Source organism: Pavona decussata, unplaced genomic scaffold (assembly GCF_977016875.1).
Source record: "Pavona decussata unplaced genomic scaffold, jaPavDecu1.1 SCAFFOLD_300, whole genome shotgun sequence".
In the NCBI taxonomy this organism is placed as follows: domain Eukaryota; kingdom Metazoa; phylum Cnidaria; class Anthozoa; order Scleractinia; family Agariciidae; genus Pavona; species Pavona decussata.
In genome coordinates, this window is record NW_028145697.1 from 1,363,434 (window position 1) to 1,383,015 (window position 19,582).

General features: G+C 37.6%; 2 protein-coding genes across 3 annotated transcripts in view; one reads left to right on the forward strand and one right to left on the reverse strand.

Annotated features, from left to right (window-relative positions):
* LOC146454531 (uncharacterized) overlaps positions 1-12,557 on the reverse strand; it is a 70,574-nt gene extending 58,017 nt beyond the window's left edge. The window contains exons 1-8 of one of the 2 annotated variants that reach the window (XM_085095420.1): positions 12,199-12,557; positions 6,132-6,214; positions 5,293-5,401; positions 4,190-4,324; positions 3,054-3,164; positions 2,629-2,676; positions 1,906-1,986; positions 126-661 (exon numbers count right to left, since the gene is read on the reverse strand). In XM_085095420.1, coding sequence (XP_084951546.1) covers positions 126-661; positions 1,906-1,986; positions 2,629-2,676; positions 3,054-3,164; positions 4,190-4,324; positions 5,293-5,401; positions 6,132-6,214; positions 12,199-12,408 — 1,313 coding nt within the window. In that variant the 5' untranslated portion in view covers positions 12,409-12,557. The remainder of the gene's footprint in view (positions 1-125; positions 662-1,905; positions 1,987-2,628; positions 2,677-3,053; positions 3,165-4,189; positions 4,325-5,292; positions 5,402-6,131; positions 6,215-12,198) is intronic. The other variant, XM_085095419.1, reaches the window with a different exon arrangement.
* Positions 12,558-12,618: 61 nt separating this feature from the next.
* On the forward strand, positions 12,619-19,382 carry LOC146454536 (MORN repeat-containing protein 5-like). Its single transcript, XM_085095434.1, has 6 exons — positions 12,619-12,748; positions 12,821-12,898; positions 14,604-14,682; positions 15,626-15,737; positions 17,532-17,663; positions 18,333-19,382. The coding sequence occupies exons 1-6, from the start codon at positions 12,702-12,704 to the stop codon at positions 18,416-18,418; spliced, it is 534 nt and encodes a 177-aa protein (XP_084951560.1). The 5' UTR covers positions 12,619-12,701; the 3' UTR covers positions 18,419-19,382.
* The last annotated feature ends 200 nt before the right edge of the window (positions 19,383-19,582 follow it).

Consider the following 19,582-nt stretch of genomic DNA (forward strand, 5'->3'; position numbering starts at 1 on the left):
AGAAAAGACACGAGATTCGCACATTCCCAGCTCACCAGATCGCGTTGAATAATATATTGCCATTAGTGTGATAAAATCGCCTGAGAATTTGAAAAAAACAAAACAAGAATTTGAACGCATCTTACCACAATGCAAATGAGTCTTCAGGCAGCTTGAAAGTGTTGGCCGCGGCACGAACAAGGTCCTGGGTCGAGGCCGCTTCGTCCACTTTAATAGAACGTGTAAGAACCAGCTGAACTGTGACAGGGACATCGTGACGGTTTTTACTGAGGAATGCTGGCGAGGATATTTTACGCGGAGGAAGCGGGCTTTTTGCTTTCGGAGCAGGGGGCAGAGGTTTAGCTGGGGGTTTCATTTCAAAGGCGGAACGGGAGCGGGCCGCATTACCATTCGGGAGTTGTTTAGTCAAAGCCTCAAATGGCTCGCTTGTAATCCTTCTCCGAGGCAGAGGCGACCGCGATTCGGCAGCAGCTCTCGGTGGAGGTATTCCTACCGGAGACGGTGGCCGAGGTCCAGGCGGAGGTCGGCGAGGGCTGATTGGTCGACCGGGGAGGACTGGGAGCGGTCTATTCGGCGGATCTATTGGAGTGGATACTCGCTTTAAAGATTTGCGAGTCTCTTTCTTGCGTAGATCTTTCATCAGTGCTTGTCTTCCGATCGCCTAGGAACAACACAAAGGAGGAGGTCTAAGGGCCTGTCCGTGTGAGCCCAGTTAGATGAACGATTTCTCTACAGTAACCAGATTGAAATGGGTAATCTATACTAGGGGTGAAACTAGAGATTGTGTTCTCACATATATGGCCCGTATTTTCCTCTGCTGTACACCTTTACTATCATGCCTACATTTACTATCATGCCTACATTATATATGCTCTTGTTGTAGTTAGAAATTTTCAGACAAATTGGAAGTATGTAATTCTCTCCCTCCTTAGTCCGTTCCAGGCGGGCAGCGAAAATTGAGGGGAGTGGGGGAGAGGGAGGGAGCGAAAGAATTTCTCTTCTCTCCCCAGTCTCCTCGTTGTACTTTTCTTCCCGCCTAACCCTGAGTTTCAGTCCTTCTTAAGGGGAGTGGGGAGGGGCAATCTAAACGCCTGGAAGAGACCTTTATCACGATCATTTAAAACATTTTTGTGAAGGCGAGGTAACGAAAACCATTGCCACTGCTGAAAAGAGTTTCTTGAAGCTAGTGAAAAGCCTTGGCTTGAGAGTATTATGTTTTGAAATAGCGGACCGTTTCTATGGAAACGGGCAAGTAAAGGTGCTCTCCCAAGCAGTGTCAGTGGTGTTTCGTTAGCTGGCCCACATCAAAATTTTAAATTACCGTGATAAGAAGAATAGGCTTAGGTTGCGTTCGATTGACCGTATTCAGAAATAAGAATAAACGGAATACCTGTTAGATTTCTCTTTTAAGTAAATTTGGGAAGACATTTCTGCAAACTTTTGCTGGCACGTGATAATTTAAAAGCGATTTTGTATTTCAGTAACCCTAAACACCTCATTGAAATGAATGTATGTATTCCTATTCCGGAATCGTGTTAATCGAACGCACCCTAAGAGTGGATGGGAATTTCTTTTATTCTGCAAAAGAAAAATCTGGCAGCTCTCGTTCATGGTTCACCAACCTCGAAGCGTGGGTTTGTAAGCGATCCCCTTAATTAACCCATGAACCCCGAATATCAAAGAACAAATTCTCCTTTTTGTCACCATACTTTTCTTAAAAAGTACTGGGGAGAAGTTATTAAAATATCAAGAAATTCAGCTTGGGTGATCATATTCTTAATTCTCATGACCTCAGAGGTTGAATAAGCATTGATTGATATTACAAGGAGAAATTTGATGCTGATCACTGTCAGGGCTCAATGGGCCGTTAAACGAATGTTAGGTACAAGTTATTTGACAGCTTACCACTTCTTTTACCGCCGGAATGTGTTGCTCAGCGGATTGGTCCTCTTCAAACTTTCTCGAGGGAGTTGGTGAAGGTGTTGGCTGGCAAGGACAATGAAGATAAAACGTTAAATTAACACTGAGCTCTCGAATAGTCTGAAATGTCAGCCGTCTCCTCCCCCTAACCCACAGGGGGCGCGGGAGAGAGACTCTCTCTCCCGCGCCCCCTGTGGGTTAGGGGGAGGAGACGGCTGACATTTCAGACTAGCTCACGAACTCACGATTTAATCATTATGCACTTTTGAAAGCAAACACATTCCGTGTGCTTCTCCTTTTTTTTCTGAAAACAGCAAGAGCTAGTCATTAGGCGAGGAAGAAAAGAGATAAATTAATGAAGTGCAATTACTTCAACAAATCTACGGATAAAACTAAAAAAGTGTATGCGTAGTGTTTATTGCTCAGACTTAAAGAACGATCTATAATTCGTTCTTTTGTTAATTTTACGCAGGCGTCACCTCTTTCGATCTCTTGCCCAAAAATGCGACGTTTTTTTTTTTCTTGTTTGCTAAAATGAGATGTTTACCATCAAACTTCAAATTCACCAAAATCACTGAATCAACTGCACTGCCTCTGACACTCTGACGAAACGTTAACGCTCGAAACGTCAGCATTGACACGGATCTCTTTACGGTGGCCAATTTACCTTTATTTTTCAACTCTGTTGATAAACCAAACATGTATTACCTTTGGTCTTGAATTGGGAAACTTGGCAACCTCATGCTCAGCCACAACCTGGAAAATAGATTGCAGGAACAAGAATAAAGACCAAGACACACGATGAAACGTTGTACGCAACACCATGTGTTCACACCAGTACGTGGGCGAAACACTTCCCAAGTAGAATGATTGATTAGTGCCTGGAGTGGCTGTACGCAGGGGATTTAACAGCAACTTTCTGCCTGTAGCAGGGCCTTCTGGCCATTTTAGGGGATTTCTTACAAATTTTCATTAATGTTTAATGACTCTTGATCATCCACAAATGCCCTGCAGCTAGGTTCAAATGCCTCGCCTGGCTTTCCCACGGTGGCTTAGCTTGAGTACATAAGAAGACTGAACAAGCAGTAAAGTGAGTTTGGATATTGATCATATCACCAATACTCCTTCCCTACCTTGGATTCTCCCAAGAAGTTTCGCTTTTCTTGGATGGCAGCCACTTGACGTTTTTGTGGTTGGAAGACAGCATGTGATGGTAACTTCAATGGCTCTACATTCTGTCCGGACTGATAACACAAATAAATAAAAACAAATAAATAGACAGGTATTAATTAAAATTCATTTTTTTTTACTGGTGTAAGCACCTTTAAAATAAACCTCCACTGTTGAAATAAGTTAACGTTAAATTGTTGAAACTACAATGTTATTTTACATTTTGTTGGAAAACATGGACATAATATTTCTGTGTCAGACAAAACAGGATTTCATTATCGTTCATTTTTGCTTTTAAAGTTCCTTGGCGCCGCCATGTTGGATTTCATGATGTAGTATGGTTGTTCAATTAATTTTATTGTTTGACACAAAATAACTTCCGCTCATTGACAATAGTGGCAACCGTATTACATCATAAAATCAAAAAAATGGCGGCACGCGAGAAATTTAAAGGCGAAAACAGACGATAATCGTATCTAGTTTTTAGCACACTTGAATGTTATTTCTACTTTTTACTTATTTAGACATTTCCAACAATTTAACGTCAAAGATTGTTGTCAGAGTGGAGGTTCCCTTTAAATCTTACTTTTGATCAGTGGCCATTTTTACACCAGAGACACATAATCCATCTAGTGTCCAGTAATATGCCTTTCATGATTCTTCTTGCATAAAGATGCGCACAAGACCCTTAAACTTGTTTATCTGTTCAACTCATAAATCTGGTTTATTTGCTCCTTCAATTAAGTCCACTGACAAGCTAGCTAATAGCTACCCCTTGTTGATATCGTAGTACTTACAAAAGTGCTTGGTTTAAACAAGGGAATTATCTCTCCACCCTTCAATCAAACCCGGAGAATGCTCAGTTCTGGTCAATATTTCTTTCTGTTGGCTGCCGTTATGTCCAAGATTGTCTTCATTACCACTGGGCTACCAGCAGCGACTTGATTGAAATTGGGTAATTTTATTGCCATGGGGGTACCCACTACCCTTGTTGTGTACCTGTAGAATGGACTGTTCACACACCCCGTGGAAGGGGTAATGTTGGTTTGAAAGTTTAGGGGCTATCAAAGCTGTTGATCTGAGTTATGCACAAGCCAACCTGCCAACAAAGCAAAGAGTCTTCAATAATGCTGTGCCGCGGTTCCACCTTGGACTGCAGTGCCATCAGAAAATCATCCCTGGCTTCTTGTACATCACCTAACCTGGAGTGAGCAATGGCCCTGTTGGCAAGAATCTGGGGAAAAATACACATCTGGCAATGCTTATCTGTTTTTCAATCATACAAAATCCAGGTTTAACTAAAAGGTGGCTACAGCCCATGGCCCACCTCAAAGCCCACAGCCTGGCTACCCCCAGCCCACTTCCCAGTTAATTTACTTAAATTAGACTAACCAAAGTGTTGTTTTGTAATAGTTACAAGTCCGTCATAGTATTAGTATCTGCCATCTTGAGGTGGGTATAAAAAAATTTCCCAGGCTGTGAACTGTGAAGTCGGCCATGACCCGCCGGGCCATAGGTTTTGAGGTGGGTTGCGGCTGCCTTTTAACAAAACCCTACAAAATCCTGAGTTTAATTTTATGCTGATGAGATGTAGACAGTATGCTATCCACATTTCTCTACTTGCACTGAATGCTAAAGATGAGAATACCTAAAGTATTGCTTTGTGTATACTTGTCTCCCCTCCCTTCCCAAAGATGAGTATACCTAAAGTATTGCTTTGTGTATACTTGTCTCCCCTCCCTTCCCAAAGATGAGAATACCTAAAGTATTGCTTTGTGTATACTAATGTCTCCCCTCCCCTCATTATTGAGTCAAACAGTGTTTGGTTTTGCGAGTCACTCAGGGGAGGGTTTAACATCACACCAGGCATATTATCGGCACAGGGGAGGGTTTAACATCAAACTCAATTAGATTTTTTCAGATTGAATTGGAAATAGTTAAAAAATTAAAGGAACAGAAAACCATTAAGGTACTTGAATGTGCAAAATAATTAGCAAAAATGATGAATTAACAAAAGTAAAGTCATTTGATCCATTCTTGATGTCAGAGCCATTTTTCACACAAGAATGCCTATTTGATTTTTAATAGGCAGTGTCAGCCTGGCTTGCCTCATAAAATATGAGCTGAAACTCATTCTTAATTCATTTGGCAAACTGGCTCATTTAATCAGCCCCTAGCTAAGTTGCAGTTGTCATTACCTACCTCACATAAGTAAAGTTTGAATTTCAATCCCAGTTGTTGATAATTAATCAGCTTGTTTCCACGGAGATAAAAATAAGCATCATTAAAGTTCTGCAATGCTTTCTCATTCCTGAACAAAAAAAAAATAGATTAAACTCAGACTAGGTTCATGCACTGGTCAGGCAACTATCACCTCTCTAAAGTAAACAAAAATTGGATCATGTGAAAACACCAATTTAGTTAACAGAAAAAAAAGCCTCTAAATTTTAATGTGTTGCATTTATTCAATAAACTACAGTTTTAAAATACCTTATTATAGGAATATAATGAAGCATTTTTACAATGCAAATAAACTCTATGTGTTATAAAATTAACATGTAGTTTTTAAAGGACATCAAATTTACAAGGGGCAACTTGATCAGACAAAATATAGTCCTGAGATAGAAGCATACAAGATCAAAATTTAAACCAATCACAAGCTGAGAAAATTTTTTGGTGAGCTTAATAATTACCCATTGGTAAGAAATGAAAAGAACCACATTGTTTTTACATGTTCAAAAAGACAAAACTCTAGATGGGGTATAACTGTTTCAAAAACCCCACTGACTTTTTCATACTCATGAGACAGTGGGAACTTGGAAATTCATGCATTCATGACATTCTGACAAATCATTCATAATTTATTATTTAACTAATAATAATATTACTGTAGGCATGTTTTTTTCCATGCTACAACGAAAACACTGGTCTTAATATTTAAATACCTAATATTCAATATTAAATTACTTTGAATTCATTTGTTTCTTGTTATAGTTGTACTTTTTCCAGTTCTATTTAAATTACCATAAGATTTAAATTACCTGTACAAAGCTAGATTCACATTCCCGAGCATGAAGTGACCCACTGCCAACATTTTGTCCTTATCCACTGACTCCTCAAAAGACTAATTTAACAAAAGCAGACATCACATGTTAAATTAATTAAAAATGTATAATTTATTATCTTATTAATATCCAATGAAAATATGACTAAATTATTTATGCATGAGTTTATTGCCTTGCTTTTACTCAGATCAGCCTTCAAGAATAACAATAATAATTATAATCTTTACTTGCGCTTTTTTCAATGTACATAGTTGATCCTTACAATCTTGTAGAGGTCAGTCAGGTAATATATAGAATAAACTATAATAATATTAGAAACTGTTACAAAGCCTAAACATAGCAAGTTAATGATTCAGAGAGTTCAAAAATACTTAATAAAGACTCTCAAAACAATTATTGTTTATACATGTACCTGTTACTCTTTTAGTATCAGAAGCAAGCATGGATCGATCACGGAAATATTTCTAACTGTTTTCTGATAATGCAAGCACCAAAGGCACGAGGTTCTGGAAGAAGGGGTGTAAAGAGACATGCCCCTCCAAAAATTTTTAAATTTTTATTCCTGAAAGTGCCATTTCCTGGATTTTAAAGTTACTCTGACAAGCATTTCCATACTCAAAAGAGAAGCCCACTCCAGAAATCGTATATAATATTTTTTTAAAACCTCCAATAATTCAGAAGCTGAAACAATGGTAAGTATAACTCAACTTGGTGTCCTGTTTGTTAATGGCTTAAAAATACACGATTTCTAACGTGATCTTAATCCTTTCAACCTGAAAAATTTATTTCTTAAACTATCTATATATAACCAAAAATCTGACCATTTTCTGTACAGGGTGTAAAACAGTGGAAACCGGTCACCATAGAAGTAGACAAGGAGGTCTGGCCCACCATTTCCTGTTATTGTAATCAGGAAGCTAGAAAGTGTCCCAATTAGTGTTCAGCACTACAATGTAGTAAATACATTGATGCTTAAGTGATTTATTTAATATTTAATATTTATTAGTTAGTTAGTTAGTTAGTTAGTTAGTTAGTTAGTTAGTTAGTTAGTTAGTTAGTTAGTTAGTTAGTTAGTTAGTTAGTTAGTTAGTTAGTTAGTTAGTTAGTTAGTTAGTTAGTTAGTTAGTTAGTTAGTTAGTTAGTTAGTTAGTTAGTTAGTAGTTAGTCAGTTATTTTAGGACATATCAAACTAAGACAAAATGCTAGACGTCAGACTGGTTCACAAACCATTTAACTTTATTAAATATTAAGAACCCTATTTGTTATGTGCACATCAAAGATAAAACTAAAAACTTAAAAGATGCATCCCTTACGTGTACTTGAATATAATTATTATGCTGGAAGCTCAACCTCAAGTAGTTAGCACTGATAGGATATGAATAACTGCAGGTGAATTATAATCTTACAGCATCCAGGTTCCAACTTTTTAGTCTCAGTGGGCAGGAATAAAATTTTAACCTTAACTGAAGACAAATTGAACAGAGTGTTTTCCCGTTGTGACATACAAAATAATGTAATTAACTGACTATTTTCTTGAACAAGATGCCTGCTATACTGGCATTACGCGAGATGCTGGGGCTGATTCATTTATTCCAACTGTATGCTTCGCCGATTGATAAAACTATCCTTGCTAATGGAATAGTTTGAGTCACGACGATCGCGTTACGTTGTTTTCCGTGTGTTACGCGACTCAGACTATCAGCGGAAATTTGTCAAATTCCATTACGATAACGTAAGCTTCTCAATGACCTCTTTTCAGTCTCGCGTCGTGGTCTAAGACTGTCAAACAAAGCACGATTCCTTCACTAAGAACTCACCAATTTCCACCGTTTTACGTGTCGGGTGCTTCTTAGAAGTTATTCTTTCGATTTGCCGCTTCAAAATGGTGAAATTTCCCTTTGAAAACGGCACACTTGAGTCCAGAACATGTTAAAACAATATGGCGCGACTTAATCCTTCTTTAATAAATATATCAAATGATGCATTGACGTCACACAGGTAGGGGTGAGTGGGTCCCCTCCCTCGCAATATAAGCGACAAGAATGGATTTAGATGGCCTGCTTTTGTTGAAGACAATCAAAACAATACATCCCGAGTAGGAGAGGGGAGAGTTTCATGAATAAATTAATGTACCGATTTGTGTATACGACGAAGAAAAAAAAAAAAAAGAAATCGACCCGTTTTTAGACACGGTATGCCCCTTCAGGGCATCCCGCATAAAAAGTGCGTTCCCCAAATTATCAAGCATCACCTTCAAATAACTGCCACACATAAGAAAATTAAGAACCTCATGCAGATTCTCGCTGAAAAGAATGCTTGTCTTGCGATCTCACAAAGTCGTCAATTTGAAGGCCGGCAATGTCACCTATTTATAGCATCACTTTGAATAGCCAAAAATCATATTTGAATTGATGGAATTGTTAAAATGGTGGTTCAATTTTGTGGACAATATCCCTATTTAGTCCACAGATTGAAACTGGTATTATTAATATTATACTAGTAATAGTTTTCACTAGAGCTGTCCCCGCTTTTGAAGATCTGTTTAATTAACACCTGTATATGGTTTTTACTGGATATAAATGCTGTCCATACAAATGTTAAAAAAGAAACATTTGAATATTTATTGAAGTTAACATCCGTGTTACTGGTTAGCATATTTCTCTGTAAATTTGACATTGAAATCTATTACAGTCATACAGTTTTGTTTTATGAAACAGCAACATATTGTATGTATAATTATGTGAACTCGTGGTTTGAAAGGCTGCTAAAGATGCAGAGGATGGCGAAACGTGACTTCGTGGTTGCGAGACCTTGACACTCTGGTAGAAGATGGCAAAACGCGAACTCGTGGTTGAAATGCTGCTAAATGATGGCGAAATGTGAACTCGTGGTTGCAAGACCTTGAAACACTGCTAGAAAGAACTCGAAATGCTGCTAGAAGACGACCAAATGCAAACTCTTGCTCGCAAGACCGTCAAACGCTGCTTAAAGACCTCATGGTTGCAGAATGACAGCTACCCGACAGCACCTTGCGCGCTAATGCTGAAATATTACCCGAGACCACCGTGCGCGCCTAGTTTGATCAAATCGAGATTTTTTTCGCATACTAACAAATTTACTTACAGTGCTTACTTTCTTACATTTTGAAATTCCTTATATGTATACACGCAGGGAATCCTAGGGTGCCTCCTCAAAAGCAGAGGCAATCTAAATTAACTGCAAATGGCTAGGATGGAAATGGATTGCAACTTGAAATTTCAAGTTCTTCCTGTGCATTTTAGAGAAATTGCTAAAACCTGATTATAGTTTACTCTTCCTTGGACAAATTCCTGTGCTCTTAAAGAGCAATTTCGTGTACTGCTTAAGATTAAAGTTCTTTGTCAAATATTTGAGCAGTTGTTACCAAAATACAATACAATAATTTAGGTGGTATATTAGTAAAAAGAGTTAATAATGAAGCTTTTAATTAAACAGAAGTTACCACGTAGCATGAAAATTTTACGGGTTCTAATTTTCGCAGATTTTGCGGATTTACCTGGATCTGCAAAAATTAGTTCCCGCAGAAAAAAAAACCTGCAAAATAAAACGCTGCAAAATTAACTCCCTCCAGTGAAATTAAAAACTCCGCTTTTAAAGGGGAAGTATCACGAAAATTTGATGTCATCTCAAAACCTAAAAATGTTTGTCCGACAACAGAAACAAAAAAAGGATTGTCTTGTTTTGTTATAAATTATCACCCCAATACAATAAAACTGTCAATAGGTGCCTCTGGCCAGAGACAGAGTAGGTCGGAATGGATTGAAACTTGAAAAATGTTAGGCTTTTTGTATTTTTGTTTCCAAAATACGCTAGAACAGATCACGAGTTATTCCTGTCAGGAATTGACTTGATTTCTCTCCTCTCGTTGTTCTAGAATTATTTTGTAGCAAAGTAAAGGTCGTATTTCACCATTTTTAACAAAAGGGGTCAAAAACCCCATGATACTTCCTCTTTAATAGACTTGTACCACTGGGGTAAATTTATACATTGGACTTAAATAAGAACAGTAATTGAGATTTTTCATTGGAAAAAGCAACCAGAGCTTAGATACATAAGGTAGTCTGTATCTAGTCTGCATTATTAAACCCTAGTAATGAAACAGTGTTTTGTTGCGGTAAGGTATTACAGTCATTCATTCTGTGATATGTCTCTAATATGTAAGTAGAGTGAACTGTGACTCAACAAACCGTGCAATAAAAGTTGAAAAAATTAAGGTTTCATCTACTTAAATGTTCTGCTGCTTGAACAGAGAATCGCAAAAATTGGTTCCAGGCAGAAGTTTCAGTCATCTTGAACCGCAAAAATTTGTTCCCACAAACCAAAAAAATCACCAATCCGCACAATAAAACTTCCGCAAAATTTTCATGCTACACGGTAGGCAAAAAAAATATACCTTCACATTACTTCCAGTTCACTTATTGTTTGAAAATCAAAGTGGGAAATGTAAATTATAATATATACTAGTGATTTCAATATGAAAGTGGGTGCTGGCGAAGGGGGATAAAGTTGTGGGGATTTAATTAAACAGTAAATGGGTTTGGAAAAAGGGGTCGACTTTGAGGGTAGGGAGAGTAGGTTTCAGTTGGATGAGTAACGTTGTAAAAATCATGACTATAGCAAGCATTGGTTTTGAAAATGGGTCATGGCAGGTTTAGTGATTTGTATAACCCACATTGGGGAAGAAATGTTGAAAACGCTTCTTTTTTGTGGGATGGGGGTGTTGGTGAAGTGGACGGATCAGCCGCCTCAAACGGCACAGATTTTGAATTATTTGCCTCCACGAGCAAAGAACTCGAGTGAAAGTGCAACGAGTCGTTTGATTTCAGAGTGAAGCAATCATCTGATTTCACAGTTGCACAGTTCGCTTCAACAAGCGATCGACATGTTTTCAATTCTTTTGCCTCAACGGACACACTTACGGACTGAAAGAGCATGACTCAACGGTCGAATTATCCTGTACAAACTCCACAGATTTTGAATGATTGGGCTCCACGGGCGAAGAACTCGTGTGAAAGTACATCGAGTCCTTTGATTTCACAGTTGAGTGGTTCGCAGATTTTGAATTATTAGCCTCCACGGTATTTTTTCTATTTGCGGTCTTTATTTGCTTCTGTAATCATTCATCAAGGTCACGAACGGAAAGAGATCAATTTGTGTTTGGCTGCTTTAATAGATCCACCGCGTGAGAATTGAGATCACTTTCCATGGGAAAATTTTACCACGATTTTACGCACAGACAGTTTTGAGGCGCAGTTGACTTTGCCATAAAACAAATAGGTAAGTATTTCTAAATATTTTTATTTGCTAGATGTCTTCATTTGCTTGTGAATATTCATCAAGGTCAAGAAACGGATCAATGATGAATCCCGTGGAGAGTGATATCTTTCCGTTCGTGACCTTTATGAATGATTACAAAAGCAAACGTCAACTGCACCTTGTAACCGAAAGCGTCTGTTTGCGATTCTCGCAAAGTGAGGTGTGTATCCCGGATTATATGTCAGCCATGTGATTTGCGCATGATTATCGTCTCAACCATCCCGGATAATGCTCTACTGCGCAAGCTTCGAGTCTTACATCCGACAAAATTTTGGATTTTTTCCCCTATTGACAAGAATAGTGTGCTGTCTCGCTAACGCTCGCCAGCAATAAGATATTGATTTCAAGTCAAGATTAAACATTAAGACACGGCAAAAGCTAATATTAGTTAGTTTTCGCTTATAAAAGTATACAGACATAAACAAACTTCTTCTGACAGAGAATTTAATAAACAACTCGCTGTTTATATTACAATTAAGGTAAGCTTAAATCATATTGTCAAAGACTTAAAAAGTTTTAAGCCTTCGTGATCAACAACCTTTAATACCGAAAGGTAAAATTTCGTGACAAGATCAAAGAAGTGATTAATGTTGGTAGAAGTCACGAACTTTGTGCGGTAAATCACTAAAGTGTAGTTACATGATTATTAATATTTCCAGACTGACATTTAAGCGTTTAAAGTTTTTACCTTTGCAGCACGATCAAGTTTTCCAAGCGCAAGGTATGTCTGCCCAATGTTAAATAGATTTCTTCCTGATGTGATTAGCTGTTGAGAAGAATCCGTTCTCCCTTCCAAAGCGATGAACTTCATCAGAGCGTCTTGAAAATTTCCTTGCTCCATTAACGAGACTCCGTCATTCCAGATTGTCAGTGTTTCTACCATTGACATTTCCGCCATTTTGAAACAGTTTATAGTGAATACGAAGCGACCAGCGACCGGCAATCAGATCGTGGAATAGTATTGAAAATAATTAACCGAAAAAGGAAAACTGTCCTTTATATTTACATGTGCAAGCGGCCGGAAAATTTAAAGACTGCATAAAATACATAAAATAAAGCCAATCAGGCCAGGAATGAAGCCAATATTTTGGACTGCGGCTTACAACCGCTGTACACAATACCCTCAGGTTCACTTCGTTGCTATAGCAACGCATACTGAAAATAGGCCGCCATCTTGCGGTGTGATGCAAAATGGAATACACAGGTAGTAGTTACGAAGGCGACTTGAAAAATGGAAGGTAAATAGGTAAAGAACGTGAGTTTAGGAAGTCTTAGTGATCAAATCAGAATGCTTGAACATTATTCTGCAGAATGGAAAGCCAAACAGCTGAGTACAACTTGCCTCCGTCCCTGGAAACGAAATACGTCGGCGAAATGAAAGATGGAATGTGAGTAAACGCTGTGTTCTTGTCGTAGCTTTAGAAATCTAGCGTATTGAATATGTTTAGCGAGGTTTAATTATTTCGTGAACACACTAACATACACGGTCGATTTCAAAGCGATCAACAAACTCTAGCTAGCTTCCTTTTTTAATTTTATTTTTTGCTTTTGTCTCATATATCTCTTGGTTTCTTCATTAAGCTTTTTATATATACACAACAACATCAGTCCAAATTGTTTTGAACATTATACAAATGTCTAGCTAGTTTTTGGCCATCTGAACTCCAATTTGATCAATTAGAATAATTTTATGGTGAAGTGAACTCAATTTTCAATTAACTGTTTGACGTCAAACATTCTTTGTTTGACGTTGTTTGACGTACGTTTCTTGGCGTGCAGTGCTGCACATGCTTTAATCACGAGATGTTTTTCGTGGCACAATTCTTATGTAACCATTTTAGAAGGAACATGTTCTCTTAAAAGTAGATATGATTTTAAAATTTGATTCAATCTGCATGCATGCAGTATAGGTTATCACTTTGAAAATTACAAGTACACGTAAGAGTTTATATATGTACTTGATATATTATTAGGTCTTCCTTTATTGTTCAGTTTATTTTTAGTACTAACAGGAATCATCGCATGGTTGCATCAACAGTATACTAGAAATATGTGACTCGCAAAACCTCCCGAAGCGGGGGCTGGGTGGAAAGCTCTCTTTACTCGTATTGTAGCATCAAATGAGGAGATTAAAAGGTTTCTGAACATAGCAACTATTTTGATGAGCATGGTCTTTTTGAGGTTCCACAGGCTAGTTTAATTTGCGGTTGAAAATCTATTTCTGACGAGACGAAATGTACAATGTGCGTGAAGCGCTGTCATGTTCGATGAATTTATTTCCCACAGAAAATTATTTTACGGTGGTCACAAAACATGTAATTTCTTTAATGCAATCTTTCACAAAAAAGATTTCGATCTGGAAGAAAAGGAAAAGATTCTGGAGAGATAGTTCTGTATCCAGTGAATATTGATGAACATTGCAGTTGAAATTTGATCCGGCACGCAAACTTTCCCGATGTATGCAAATTTTGCTCCAGATGACGTCAGACAGTCTGACGTCATTCATACTTTGTTTTTCACTGTTGCTAGGCAACAGTGCGGACACCTTCAATGAAATATATAAACATATATCATAGGGGGCCCACACAATGTGTCTGTGTAGCCAATTGTTACTATATAGTAAATGCACTGGATTTACCGTTTGCTTGAAAATTCAAAAACGATGTTTTTTCATCAGTAGGAGCCAGAAATAAACTCAATGGGAAACATTTCCATTGACAGCTTCATGCATTATTATGTCTGAGTACAGTGTAACCGATGCCAAAACTATCCATATAACACTGAGATTATCAGCCAAGTGGAAATTGTAGCTTGTGCATGGAATTTCCACCAAAATATATGACGGCCACTGCAAGTCTTGCAAAGAATATTTTAGGTGCCAATTTAGTTGCTCAAAAGAATTTTACCTGACCAGATAATACAAGAAACAGTCAACTAAAGGTAAGTACTGTATGATCAAGAACAGAAAAAAGAAACTTAATATATTTGTCATCATGTGTTTATGTCCAAGATGTAAGTGACTTAATGCAGGATGATACATGAAACTATATTTCGTCAATTATAAGTATCTTTCTTGTAAATTTCAATTTAAAGGTTCCATGGTGAAGGAACTTTACACTTCTCGAATGGAAGCAAGTATGTTGGAAAATGGGACAAAGGCATTGCAGTAGAGGTAAACAATGACTGTATTCATTTGTTCCAGATTTCCAGATGTATATGTATTGTTTGTTTTTTAAATATTGTTTTTGGGTTTAATGAAATCTGATAAACCAGCTTGCAGATTTTTCATTTTCCTTCTCTCTAGAGATCTTGAGACAAACAAAACTATAAAATTTCATCAAACTCAGGTTTGAAAAGTTGGAAACCAAAAAAAGATTTAAAAGAATAAAGAAATAGCATACAAATATTAATGTTAGTCAATAATTATACAGTCATCTACTAGTTTAAAAAAGTAGGTTTTGAGGCTGTCTCTTGAAAATGTCCATGCAGGTTAATGGCCATGAAATCCTCTGGGGCAGCATTCCATTACGCCTGGGAATCCAGCCACCACAAAAGCCCTTAACAGCTCAGCATTACATTGCACCTACCATCAGGCAGTACACGTTAAATGTTTGCTTGTTATCAATAATAAATTATTATTGTAATCTCTTTCTATTTATTCTTGAGTTTTTAATACACTAGGTGACATATTTATCAGCAAATGATAACCCACACTTAATGCATCCCACATACCGTATTAATTCAATTACTACCAACCTTCGAATACGCGCCTACTAACCTTGAATAGGAACCCACCCTGAAAGCCAAAAAAATAAGTGCTCACCCTTAAGCCCAAAAATTTAATACATGTGTAGTTGCCCACCCGCCTCCCTTAAAAAAATTTCTATACTAGCCCAGCGTAAAGTAAGTTTTGTCAGTTGTTGAAGCAAAATAAACATGTTTAATCCCTAATGTTTTGTTGTTCTCTAAAAATTAATAACCTCACCTGCTGAAAATGTTGGGAAAATAATAAGGGGCCACCCTTGAATAAGCGCCCATCCTCATGGACGCAAAATTAAAAAAGCGCCGAGGGCGGTTAATTGAATAAATACAGCAATCTGTTTTTACCCTTTTAGGGAAAATACACATTTGCAGATGGTTTGGAGTATGACGCTGATGACTGGCAATATTGTGATGGGTATGACAGACGATTCTACACTGAGATCTGCAATGGACTCAAACCTGCAGGTATTAACTTTTTGTAGCAAATATTCATGATTATTAAAAATTAACCATTAATAAGGGTAAGATGGTAAATTAATTCAATTGCATGTAGTTAATTCACCTCTCAGAATGTTTTGAACCAATGGCACCTCCCTTAAATGTATAGAACTTAATTTTGAATCAAATCAACTTTAGGGACATTCAACAAATGTCAGGATTAAGACAGCAGCCGCCTTGACAATAAAACGTTGAGAACAAGGTCTTCATGATCACTTAATTTAACATCACTTAGCTTCTTATGTAGCTTAGTGACACAATTTGCTTCCTGACTTTTCACAGGTTATGTTGCTTCATTTTAACCGTGAGCACAAAATTTATACCTTGCTTAAATTTCCAGGAAGTTGGCACTGATCAACAGCAGATTATCCCCATGAATACTTACTAAAGACCATTACTTTTTTGGTACACCACATACACACATTTCATTGTGTCATCGACTTTGGAGGTTAAGTTATTATATCGAAGTGTTACAGTTACACTCCTTGTAGGTCATCAATTGTACATGTCAGGCTGTAGGCTATTAATTTATCTCACATTTACTCTAAAATACAATTACAATACAAACAGGAAAAGAGTGTGTTCTGCCCTCTAAACATTACACTACACCTTTTGCTGTTCATTTACACAAAATATACATTCATTTACGCCAACAGTTGAAACTATACGGCAAATATACGTTCATGAGCACTTCCATGAACTTCATTAACGCAAATGAACTTTCAATAACGCTACTTGCATATGTATTTACATTCAATAGCATCAACAGATGAACAATTGCACCTTTGGACAATCATTAACACCAATAGAAAATCAATTGCACAGTATGACAATCAACTGCGTATTAAAGACATATGATAATGGAATTTGCATAGAGACGCACAATCGATTGCACCTTCATACAATCGTTTATGCGAGATGGTCTATCGTTAACATGAACTGACAAACGTTAGTATTTTTCGAATAAACAATAGGAAGAAAAAATATTCGTTACGGTCATTCATTGTAGTTACCTGTATTTTAAAATACTGAACAAAAACACAAGAGTATATACATTATCATTAACATTTTATGTTTTTTTTTGCACAATCTTTTGCTGAAGCAGATATAAAATGAAAAACATTTTACTGTACATCTACAGTACTGTAACAAACAGAGTACGCTGTACGAACAAGTAGACGCATCGGAGACAGAAAGAACCGAAGGAAATCAAGGCACAAGGAAACAGAATCTTACTTGAACAGCGACAAAGAATTATTCAAGCATTCGGAGATGTTAAAGAAGATTATTTGACGGTTGCCGCTACTATCGAACCATTTTGAAATTTCTTTTTCCATAGTTGTTTGTTATTACTACACACATGTTTGTCAGTTGATGTTAATGATTGACCATTTTGAGTAAACGATTGTATGAAGGTGCAATTGATTGTGCGTCTCTATGCAAATTGCATTATTGTATGTCTCTAATAAGCAGTTGATTGTCATACTGTGCAATTGATTTTCTATTGGTGTTTATGATTGTCCAAAGGTGCAATTGTTCATCCGTGGATGCTATTGACTATATTAATACATATGCAAGTAGCGTTATTGAAAGTTCATTCGCGTTAATGAAGTTCATGGAAGTGCTAATGAACGTATATTTGCTGTATAGTTTCAACTGTTGACGTAAATGAATGTATATTTTGCGTAAATGAACAGCAAAAGGTGTAATTTTGTTGTATTTACACTGGAAAAGTGCTGATATCATCAACTTTTGTCACAGGTCGTTCCCAGCTCACAAACCGCATTCCACCTCGTGAAATTCCTGAAGGCTGTTATGACTGTGGTGATGGTTTCTACAATCCTGTATCTAGGATGATTGTAGACTATGAACACAAATTCCTCAGAAATGCAGGTAATTCAGCTAGCAAACCACTAAGGCTGCATTCATGAAGGCCTCCAAAGTTTTGATGTATCTTTACTATTGTTTCTTAACAATAGGCTATCGTTAGTCAATAGATAGGATATTCTTCATGTATTTTGTTTTCATTTTCCACGTTGTAACGTTAGCTATTTTGCTCATGCCTATTTGACAAAATTGTAACATTTTTGTTTATGTAACTTTAGCCTATGTTTTTCAGGTATCTATATTGTAACATTACTGTTTTAAATTGTACCGTCTCTTGCCACAGGGTCAGTCTCAAACATACCCTGAAGAAGAAAGGCCGTGCCTTTCGAAATTGGAAAATACACTATCTATACGAGAGCCTGGACCAGGCTATGACTTTTCGACTGCTTACTGAAAGACTTTTAAAACACTATTACTGATGAAGACTAGTAGCTACATGGAGACAGTAAGCAGTCCAGATGTAGTGGTCTACAACTTTAGTGACTACATCGTGAGACAAATGATTATTTTACTTGCTGTAGGCTTCTTCTTTTTGCACACACCCCACCCGAGAGGGGGTTACTTGACCCATGTTAGATTATTGGGGAGTACCCCCTCCCCCCCCCCCAAGACATCTAACATGACCTCGACCATGGTCTTGACTATGTTTTACAGGCCATTACATTTTTCTCGTAGATGATGATGAGCACGATTGGATCCTCAGGACATGCAGGAAAGGCTGGGATGAGAATGTTGGTTACAGACCAGATCTCATCAAATAACTTTATTTTCTCAAGGTCATCAACTCTGAGACCAACAGTATACATGTGCGTTAGGGATTTCACAAGAACAGGAATTGCACAGAAGCTTTGTGTGAAAATTTCAGGGCTTTATATTGTACCGTAGTCCAATGACTTGTTGAGAACGTGCCCTAAATTGATGCTGTCCAACCAGCACACTGAACTGAGATCACATGTACAAAGTACCATACAGGTCCAAGTAACTTTCCACATACATGCATCTGCCATACATCCGTTGTGAACTGCTGCCAGTTTAATCCTACACCTTCCACAAGTTTTGAACTTTTTCTTACTTCACAATTGTTCCACTTATTTAGAAAGAGGGTTGCTGTTTCATTTCCATTCAAAATCTATTTGGAGAGGAAATTTTGGTGTGACCAGGCAAACTGTGTCTATTGTGTCGGCTGGTCACCATTTTCGCACTCTAATAAGTGTAGAACATACAACAATGCGTAATGTAACCTGAGTATCAAACCTTCCTAAGGGGAGGGGGCGAGTAATTTAACCTGAGTATCAGGCCTTCCTAAGGGGAAGGGAGAGTAATGTAACCTTCGAGAGCCATACCAATAAAAAGATGTAGTACATAGTTTTATGTTTCCTGGTACATCGTTATCATTAATTCTTCACAATTCCGGACCAGTATAGGGAATCCACCAATAATCGCCAGTATTGACCAGTATTGTAGAAACCGTTATTGGTTACCTATCTCTGTGTGTGTGTGTGTTTCACGCTTGAGCGGAAACAAAATGGCAGAGTGGAGAGAGTGAAATAATGAAGGGCACAGGGGACCCTGGGAAGAGAGAAGAAATCCTCTTGCTCGCGCTCTTCCCATTGTCCCCTGCGCCATTTTTCCATATCATTTTCAGAACTTACATACTGTCCATACTGTTCAACTGTACGTCATTTAAATATTGAAATGCGTTTAAATAAAGTTATTATCCAATCCAATTACAGTCCATTCCGTTGTTACGCGACCCTCAAAGTCAAACTTCCGACTGTCAAGCTGGCAATGAAACTTACAAATTGTCTCTCGTAAGCGGCCTGAGTTAAGACTTGACATTTTAGGTAGTCGCTTACGAGACTTACAACTGTACTTTCTCGAAAAAGTTGGAGAAACCAGACAACGAACATACAAAACAAATTACT